The sequence below is a fragment of the Alligator sinensis genome, unplaced genomic scaffold, assembly GCF_000455745.1.
Source record: "Alligator sinensis unplaced genomic scaffold, ASM45574v1 scaffold388_2, whole genome shotgun sequence".
Lineage (NCBI taxonomy): Eukaryota > Metazoa > Chordata > Crocodylia > Alligatoridae > Alligator > Alligator sinensis.
In genome coordinates, this window is record NW_005842102.1 from 1,743,091 (window position 1) to 1,752,601 (window position 9,511).

Consider the following 9,511-nt stretch of genomic DNA (forward strand, 5'->3'; position numbering starts at 1 on the left):
TTCCCTGACCTGCAGCTGCAGTCCTTTCCCCGTTTGGTTCCCACGCAAAGCCCTCGGACTGCACTGCATGTAGCTCCATACAGCTATACTCTACCCACCCCAGCGACGTCCTGGGAACCCCTGTCTGGCCATGCGGCACTGTTCTCTGCCATGCAAGGAGGCCTTCTCTCTTCGCATAGGCTACCCAATCTTGTCCCTGAGAAGCTGGCTGACAGGGTACTAGAAGAAACCGGATGGTGGTTTTTCTCCCAGATTGGTTGTTCGTTTGCAGATACTGCTCTGCCAGTCACCAAGTCAGTTCAAAAGCCATCCAAATATCACGGCTTGGGTGACATAGGCTTAAACACCTGCCACTGAAGCTGCAACCTTGGCAAGGAGACTCTCCGATAAAGTATTTAGCTTTCTATAGCAAGCTGAAAACAGATGCACTCATCGGAGCCTTGCCACCCCGGGATTTTGTTCTGAAAGCTCCCACGACTCATCCCTGGTACCCCCAGCCCTGCTCCTGATTCCTGATGGGAGTATCTTCCACCAAGGAGCTGCAGCTATTTCCTGTCCCTTCTCTGTGAACTGGGATCCAGGCTCAGGGACATGGTGACCCCCCTGCCTTCTGTCTGGGTAAGGGTGTATGTGACTTCCTTCCGAGCTCCGGTGCTAACTCAGACAGCTTTCCCTGTTTCCTCTCTTCCCCTCTGAGGCCAAATGCCTCCTTTGCCTTCTCTGCTGAGGGCAGCAAGAGTGAATCCAAAATCCAACCTACAAGGAGTTGCTGTGGGAATCATGCCTGGTAGGAAAGGTATTTGCCCAGCTTGTCCTTTCTAGGCAGCCAGTTCAAAGCCAGTCCTGGCCCCTTACAACCAAAAGATGCCCTCGAGTTACTGGCGTGTGAATAATGACATTGATGGTTCCAAGTGGATTCACATCCAAAACCCAGTGCACTTGCTGGCAGCCCCAGCAGAGAGGCCAAATGCTAAATGAAGCTCCTCTTTAGCCCAGCAGCCTCCTGACAGCTCAGGACTGAAGCATGCTGCCAGGGCAGGGTGGGGAAACTCATGTGGTCTCTGTCTGTATGAGAGTTAAACACAGGGCACCTGGGCATCAACCCAGCACCTTCCCTGGCACTGACAGAGCGTGCATGTGAGAGATGCTCCGGGATGAGCTTGTTTCAATTTCTTCGCGCTAAATCTGCCAACAGGAGCGAGCGAAACTTCCCTGACAGCTTTCAGGGGACTCCGGAATACAATCCGTGTCCCAGGTCCCTCCTGGGGGATGGGGCTAGGATGCCGGTGACAAGCGGGGCTCAGACAGACAGATGTGCCTGTAAGGCCCCTCGGCAGCCCGCGGAGGGAGGAAAGCAGAGACGCGTCTGTCCCGCGGAGTGACAGCCGCAGCGTTACTCTAGAAAGGGCTGGGGAAGGTGAGCCTACCTGCGGCAGCCCGAGACATATGGGCCCTGATTCTCTTGCCTGATAAAGCCCCCGAGGTCAGCCCCCCCTGGCCTGTGTTATCTTACTGGAGCGGTCTGGTCCAAAGGGGTCCTCACCGGGGCTTGAAGAAAGGAAGCAATGGGCCGAGGCCCGGCTTCGAAGATTCCTCTCCTTCTGCTCAGGGGTTTCTGTTTTGGTGCATGGTGGTTATAAGCGGGGTTATAAGGAGCTTGTCGTGGGGTCCTGGGGGTGAGGGAGTGCTGTGGCTCCTGTCTGTGAGCAGAGGAGCTCTGTCCAGTCCCTGGGATTAACCCTTGCTCCCAACACCCAAAACACCCAGGGCTCCTTTCCTCTCATCCCCTTCAGAGAAACTCAGATGCCTTCACCAGTGCTGCCCCAAAAGTCCTGATGCCCCTCTGTCCTGATGCCCCTCTGTCCTGATGCCCGTCCCACACCCCTCCCACTGGCCTGTTCCCAATACAGCCATAACTTAAAAGCACTTCTGCCTTCCTGTCCTGCTCCTCTAGCTCAGATTCACCAGAAAGCAGTTACGGTCTCCCAGAAGAGTCATACGTCTGTGCTGGGAGGACCTGCCTCCCACCCCCCGGCTCCTTTCGAGGGCTTGTTTGGCATTCTTTATGTAACATTAGTGATTTTCCCTCTTCTAACCTCTTCCCTGCTAAGGATCCTGAGGAGGTTTAAAGGCACAAGTGGGTGAAACCGCTCAACCTGATGGCCCCAAGTCTGCCTGAACCTAGATGGCCTCTTGCACTCACGTGGTTGAGGCATATCAGTGGGAGACAATGATGAACAATAAAGCAACGTGGTTAGCACCGCATCCTATTACCTCTGACTCCCCGGGCTGGAGGGCTGAGTCCCTTCCCCGTTTTTTACTCAGGTCGGCTTAGGGTGGCCTTTGAAGATGAGTCTAGAGTGAGGCTTCAACTTGTGCCTCTTGATCTGTAGCAAGAAGTGATGACTGCCCCACCCCTGTCCCCATCTACTCTGCAGGGAGACGATCTTTAGTCTTATCTCAACCTAAAGCTCAAGAGAGGTGATGCGACTCGCTCAAGCTCGCACAGCAAGTCCCTGACATCTCTGGTAATAGACCCCAGGAGTTCAATTGCCCGGTTCTAGCTCCTAGACCAGGTTCCCTCCACCAAAACCATCTAGCAATCGGCAATAATCAGAGCTCCTCCCGCGTTTGCCATATTGGTGCGTCACGTAAATTAGCGTCTAGGTCATTTTAGCATTCCTGGTCAGATTAATTTACCACAATTTCCTTTATCCACATCCAAGAAGAAAAAGAAGTGTCAGCTGCAAAACTGAGCCTGTTTCTCTGTCCTTGCTGCAGGTTTCTGGTACAGCCCGGAGTGCGAATTCGTCCGCCACTGCATCAACAAGTCCCAGGAGCTGGTGGAAGGGAAAGTGTGTGTGTCTGTCTTCAAGGGCCAGGTCTACATCTTGGGCAGAGAGTCACCTCAGTCCCTGTACAATGAGGAGCTGGTGAGGTAAGCTGGAGGTGACAATATACCAGTATCTTGCGGGGGTGATGGTGAATGCTGTTAGGACAGGGCATCTTTGGCTCTTGGTGACTCTCCCGGGTTCCCTGGAGAAGACTTGCACTTTGCCTTCTCCGTGCCTTGGGAGCGGGCATGACCAATGCACTCCCAAACTCCTGAAAGCTGGGCAGAGCCGCAGACAGGCAGAGATGTTGAAGAGAGCCTTTCTGTCCCGCATTTCCCCTGGGCCCATCCTCTGCCTTATGGAAGGTGAAGCCCATACGCCAGTCTGGCCACAAGCAAATCTCCATCATTGGAGGTGTTCAAGCAGAGGCAGTACAGGCATGGTACAAGAAAAGGTGGTACAGGCATGCACAGAGGTGGTGCTGGTGTTGGTTAGGGATGAGCTCGGGGTAGCTGTGCCTGTGCTCTACTGTGGACATTTCCCAGGCTTCTGGGCTTTTCTGCTTGCCACATGGGGCTGGGAAGGATTTTTTTTTGCCTCTCCTGTTGTTGCACCTGTCAGGAAGGATGGTTTTTGCCTCCCGTAGAAGCGCTGGTTGTTGGCTGCAGTGAAGGCTAGGGATTTTGACTGAGATGTGCCAGTGCTCCTGCTGGAATTGAAATGTGGAGGTTCCTGGCTAGAGGCTCTTGCACCCATGTTTAGGGTTACACCACACGTCACATTGGGATCAGGAAGGGATTTTCCCCCTTGGCCAGATTCGTATGGACCATGAGGGTTTTTGCTTTCCTCTCTAGAGGGGTTGTGGCCCCTTCCTGGGATCTCTTGCGCATATTTTAAAAGCCCTCGCAGCAGCCAGGCATTGGCTACCATTGTCCTCTGGCTTTACCTGTGACAGGTTAGGGTGTTGTGCCCTGTGGTTGTGTCACGGTTGACTGCGTAGTTTGACTAATAGGTTAGATGGTGGACTTGTACCGAGTGGTTTGGATAAGGCTGATCCTGCCGCTGGTGGCAGGTTGGACTCGATGACCTCCCACGGTCCCTTCCAGCCTGATTTCTCTAGGGTACTTTGATTCGGTGAAACCAGGTGGTCCAGACTCCCCAGTGCTCTGTGGGCAAGCTCATGCCCAGTGCTTGCCACCCAAGCTGCTACCCAGGGCTGGGCAGGGGGGAGTCCAGGCTGCGCGGTGGATGATGTGAGGGTGTGAGACAGCATCCTGGATTTGAACCAAGGGTGCTTTGGTGTGGGGCACACCACCTCAGGGTGCTCCCTCGGGGGCATGGCTCATCTGACTGGCGCGTGCAGCCGCGTGGGGTCTGCCTATAACTCCATCACAAGCGTTTCCTCTGAGCCGAGTCTAAAATGAGAGCATGAGTCTTGTTCTGCAGTCAATATTTTTTTTTTACACTTTTCCTTTTCTTCGTGTTGCTGTCTCTCTCTCTCTCTTTCTCCCCCGCTCTCCCCCCAGCCCTTTTCAATCTCTCTAAACACTTTATAAGCCATAAATACACCCGAATCAGTTTAGATCAGTCGGAGTAAATGTCAAATTATCTTCTCTCTTTCTCTTCTCTGGCTCTTTTCCTTCCCTCCCTCTCAAAATCAACAGCTCCTAATAATCCGTCCCAACCCTTCATTATGCCTCGCGTTCTCACTCGGAGAGATTAAATGAATAAAGTAAAAAAAAAAAAGAGGGAAGAAAAAAAAAAGAGGATGGAGGGGGGTGGGACTGAGAAAAAGAGAGAGGGAGAGAAAAGCAGGGGCACTTATTCTCACTGCGTTGCCAACCATTTTCCTTTTCTTTTTGATTTCTACATCGCTGGTTTGAAAGCCTTTGAGTGACGGCGTCACAGGAACCCGAGAGAAAGCTGTGAGAGGTAGAGCCGCGTGGAAATGCCTCTGCACAGTAGGTAGAAAGTAACGTAATTATAGAGCAGGTCAGAACCACTCGAATGAGCAAAAATAAAAGCTCAGAGGTTTTTCTGTAGCCCGTCAGGGGAGGTAAAATCATTGTAAACTCTTTTTTTTTTTTTTAAAGGTTTGCAGTTTCTGGGAAATGAGCCGTGGTTGGGGGTTTTTGGGGGGTTTTTTTTTGGATGGCAAGGAGCTGGCTTGCTTGGGATGTGCTTTCCCGACTGCTGGGTTTTGGGGGCTGTTGCTGGGGGCCGGCGTGGTTTTATATGCAGTGTCGCAGGATGAAATGGTAAGGAGACATGAAGCAGGGCTGGCTCCATGGCAGCTATAAGCTGTTGCAGTGCCGGCATGGCCGTCGGGCTCAGCTTCTCCCTGGCGTAAATTGGAGTCATCATAGGGAGCTGCACCTGTTTACACCAACCAGGCGCAAATGCATCTGGGCCTGATGTTGTTTGGCTCTTTCCTCAGCCCTCCCTTGGGCAGCTCTCAAGTGGGGACTAACAGGCGTTTGGCCTGTGTGCGAGCCAGGGTCCTTTGGCAATGTGGGCACTGGCACCGTAGCGTACAGTGGCACCAGCAGCCCCACTGCTGGGAGCTAGTGCAGGTGGGGGTTGAACACCTTTACTGCCATGGGATCAAACACAGCTCAGGTTCAGAGGATCCCCGAAGCCTGGTCTGCGTTTGATGCATCTATTGGTGCTAGTGCCGGAGTGGGTGGTGATGTCCCAGTGATTCCTGCTTGGGACAAGGCCAGAGTGTGAGGACAGATCTCAGTCTTTGCATGCAGCTCTGGTCCTGGGTGTCTCATGGGGTGGGCAGAAGATGCTCTTATAAGGTTGCCTGGTACCTCACCTGCCTAAGCAGGAAAGGAAAGACGGCGCTCGGGGTTGGATGAAGAGGCTGGAGCTTCTTGTCTCTGCAAGCTGAAGCGGCTGCTCGGGGGTGGAGGGACTTGGCCAGAGAGGGTTTGGCTTCTATTAGGGGAAAAAGGAAGCAAGTCCCAGTGAGGGAGAAGCAGACTGGGAGACAGGGAGAGATTTGCCCCAGCCTCATGTGTGTCATGCGAGTCCCCCTCCATCCTTCACACTAGGTTCCCAGTGGGACATTCATCCACTATATGTGTGCACAACATCTGTCCATTACATGGCTCAGGCGTGCGCTCCCCTCTGGCATTTCTGCTCCACAGTACGGTCTTGTATTCAATGTGGGACTGGGAGTCTGCGGGTACTACCCTTGGCTGTGCTGCCGAATGTGCTGCGTGGGCATGGGCAGGTCACTGCCTTTCATGAACTGCTGCGGAAGTGCTGGTGCATTGGCGCTGTGGCACTGTAGAGAGGCTGGTAGACCTGGAACTGGCAAATGAGATTTTTCTGTGGCAAGAAGGCCCTCTCCGGACATGCCAGAGAAGTGCGTGCCAAAATCAGGTGCAGTGCATCGTTCTTCTGAGTGGGAGGAGCTACCTAGTGGAAACCACTCCCCATCCAGGCTGCAGCAGGCATGAAGATGACTGCTGTACTGCGGGGTGAGCACGGGCTGTATTGTCTGCTGCATCCCATGCAGCACCATCGCGCACTGAGAGCGCTGCAGTTGTCATGGATTACAGCATGCTGGGTTGGGCCCAGTGAAGACGTTTGAATGGCAAGGACAGAGGGGCTTGGGTGCCAGAGGAGGGGAAGGAGAGGCCAGCAGTTTCAGCCTAGGACTTGAAACACAGGCTGAGTTCAGTGCCCTGCTCTGCTACAGACTCAGATATCACTGGGAGAACCCACATGGTTAACTGCCTATTTCTCCTCTTCTCTCCCTGCCTTGCCCTTTGCAGTATGAATGTCCAAGGAGATTATGAGCCTGCCGATGCCACTGGATTCATCAACATCAACTCCCTGAGGTTTGTATTGCATGAAAGCCCTGGCACCAATGTCCCAACCCATCTTTTGGGATGCCCTGCCCAACACACAGCTGCTGGCTTCCCACTTGCTAGCCTCACCACAGTGACTCGCACCCTGCCTGGCCCTGCAATCATTTTGATGCAGATGCAGCATCACCACTGTGTGGTCCCACAAAGCCCCTGCTCATGTAGCTGCAGAGCCCTGCTCACACTTATCCTTTGGCTCCTGCCTGGTTGCTGTCCAAGCACGGCTGCTTTCCATTTCATAGGAGGTGCCCTCTGGCATGCCCTGATGTTGGCCAGGAGGCCTTGTCTCCGGTGGGATCAGAGTCACTGAGCCCCTTCTGTAGGCAGGCTTCACCCTGGCGCTAGCATGGTTTCATCCGTGCTAGCTAAATGTGGTGGCTTCCGCTTGTTGTTGGGGTTAGAGCCCAATTAGCAGCTCAAAACACACTAAAAACCCGTTACACAGTTCACACCATGCACCCATCTCTATACCCGTACCCCCATCCACTGCCCTCCTCAGAGGGTCTACTGAAAAAGTCTGTGCCAGACCCCTCTCTTCTCTCTCTCTCTCTCTATGTATATCTACATGTATATGTATATATATTTATATGTGTATATATATATATGTATATGTATATCTGTATGTGTATGTTTATATATATGTGTATGTATGTATGTATATGTATATCTATATGTATATATATGTGTGTGTGTATGTATATGTGTGTGTGTGTGTGTATATATATATATTTAAATAAGTATTTTTAGAAAAAAAAATAAGTTAGATCCCAATTAGCACAGTTCTTGTGAGGCTTGGCTTGCCCTTGTTTGTGCTGGGAGGTCTGAGCTGCTGCAGCCTTACAGCGAGGCTGAGAGGCCACATCCTGAAGGTGGCTGAGGCCTTGCAGACCATAGCGCCCACCTCTAGCAGGGACTGAGACTCCTCAAATGGGGCATCTTCCCAAGCGCCCCATCTAGCACTGAGTTAGGCAAGAGATGGGGACTGGCTCCCTGGTGAGCCTGGCTGCCTTGCCCTGGCACAGGTGAGCCTGTTATCACTGGCACAAAAACCCCCTAGCCAACTAATGCCCCTTTAGCGGGTGCTTGAGTCCCTCCATCCCACCTGAGCCCCAGGTTCAACCCAAGCCTCTGCAAATGAGAACAAGCCTGTTGGGAACAGAAGCCTTGGCTAATTACAGCCTCCTAAAGAACAGCCATTCTCTTTATTTTCCTTATCTCCCAGGCCCCCAAACTCCCCCCTAAATGCCATGAAATATGCTATATTTACATAATGGGCTCTTAATTTTTCCATTGCCAGTTAACTGCTTTGTTCTCTGCCATATTATGTGAGGTCCCCGCCCCCACCCCGAGGTAAATTAATTACACTATCGGGTATGGGGAGGAAGAATTAAACTGTATAGGCCTTAACAAATGCTTGCCCCTGCTGCCCTCTCGTTCCGCCTGAATTAATTGACTCGAAATGTGTGTTATCACTGTTAATTTACAATTAATTTTTTTTTTTTCAAATCTGGCTTACAGGCTAAAGGAATATCATCGTCTCCAGAGCAAGGTCGCCACGAAGCAGAATGAATAGCAATCAATAGGCTCTCGCTCCCCTTTCTAATTTGTCTAAGTGCAAGCACTAATTGCGGCGGTAATTTGTAATTGTAACTCGCCTCCCAGAATTGATGTTGAGGTGATGGCTTTGTTACGGGCTTCCGTGGCAAGCAAAACAGAATCAAATAATAATAAAAAAAGGTGGTAAGCTCCCCCCCGAGAGAAACGGGAATGGGAATTAAAACAGCGAACACGGGTTTTTTGTTTCTTTATTCTGAGGAGTGGTTCATTATGCCGCCGCTGTTTGTCCCTCACGTGCTCAGTTGGCCAAACTCTTCCCTGGGCTGGGCTTTGTGATCTCAGCAGTGGATTTAAGTGCCTATGAAGGCCACACATTTTTGTCCCAGTGCATACCTTTGTATTGGAAAGGGGAGCAGGAAACCTAACCGAACCAGTCACCTACCTGTTTCTTCCTCTGCTAAGGACTAAGTGGCCATGGAGGAGAAGATAGGCAGCTAAGGAAAGAAAAAGACTGTCTTCACAATGCATTTTGGGTTTTTTTAAGTTGTTAAGAGGATTTTATTGTTCTTTTCCTATGCTCGTTTGAGAGCGGAGGGATCAGACTGAATAGGATTTGTTTAAAAAGGAGAGGGAGGAAAAAGGTGTTACCAGACCAGAGAGCAAACTGAACATTTTGTTCCACATTTAATTAAGCTCCAATTTGAAGGGGGGGTGGTCTTAATTTTGGGGGGAGTGGTGATGAGGCTCAGATTGAAGTCTTTCCCTGTTTGCAGGCCCTTTATGTGCCTTTGCCACCATTGCGCATTTGGAAAAAAGAGATCACGGCATAGAGAGGCTAGCACACGGAGGCCTGCAAGGTGCTTGGATATGGCAGTCCTGATGGGCATGTGAGGGTCTATGTTGGGCTGCAGTGTGTGTCTGTCCTTGCTCGAAGGGGTTTAGCCTCTGAACCAGGGGGGTCTCAACCTTTATTCACGAATGAGCACTGCGATGACTTCACCTTTTTCATGGAGCATTAAAAGAAAATCAAATGGATATAACTGTCATCTCATCATCAATTCCACCTTTCAATGTGATTCTTGATGTGATTGTGAGTGCTTTCAAGCACTGGTTTTGGATTTGTTGGACAGCGTTTTATACAATCACAACAGCACTAGGGTGCTCGTGCAAATGGTGAGGTTAGGCAGCTGCGAGCATAGCAGGATTCAGCACTCCTTCCCCTGTCGCTCTCTGCACGCG

General features: G+C 51.4%; 1 protein-coding gene across 1 annotated transcript in view; it reads left to right on the forward strand.

Annotated features, from left to right (window-relative positions):
* ASS1 (argininosuccinate synthase 1) overlaps nucleotides 1–8,502 on the forward strand; it is a 65,597-nt gene extending 57,095 nt beyond the window's left edge. The window contains exons 14-16 of the mRNA XM_006024365.2: nucleotides 2,782–2,938; nucleotides 6,623–6,688; nucleotides 8,234–8,502. Coding sequence (XP_006024427.1) covers nucleotides 2,782–2,938; nucleotides 6,623–6,688; nucleotides 8,234–8,288 — 278 coding nt within the window. The 3' untranslated portion in view covers nucleotides 8,289–8,502. The remainder of the gene's footprint in view (nucleotides 1–2,781; nucleotides 2,939–6,622; nucleotides 6,689–8,233) is intronic.
* Nucleotides 8,503–9,511: the final 1,009 nt, after the last annotated feature.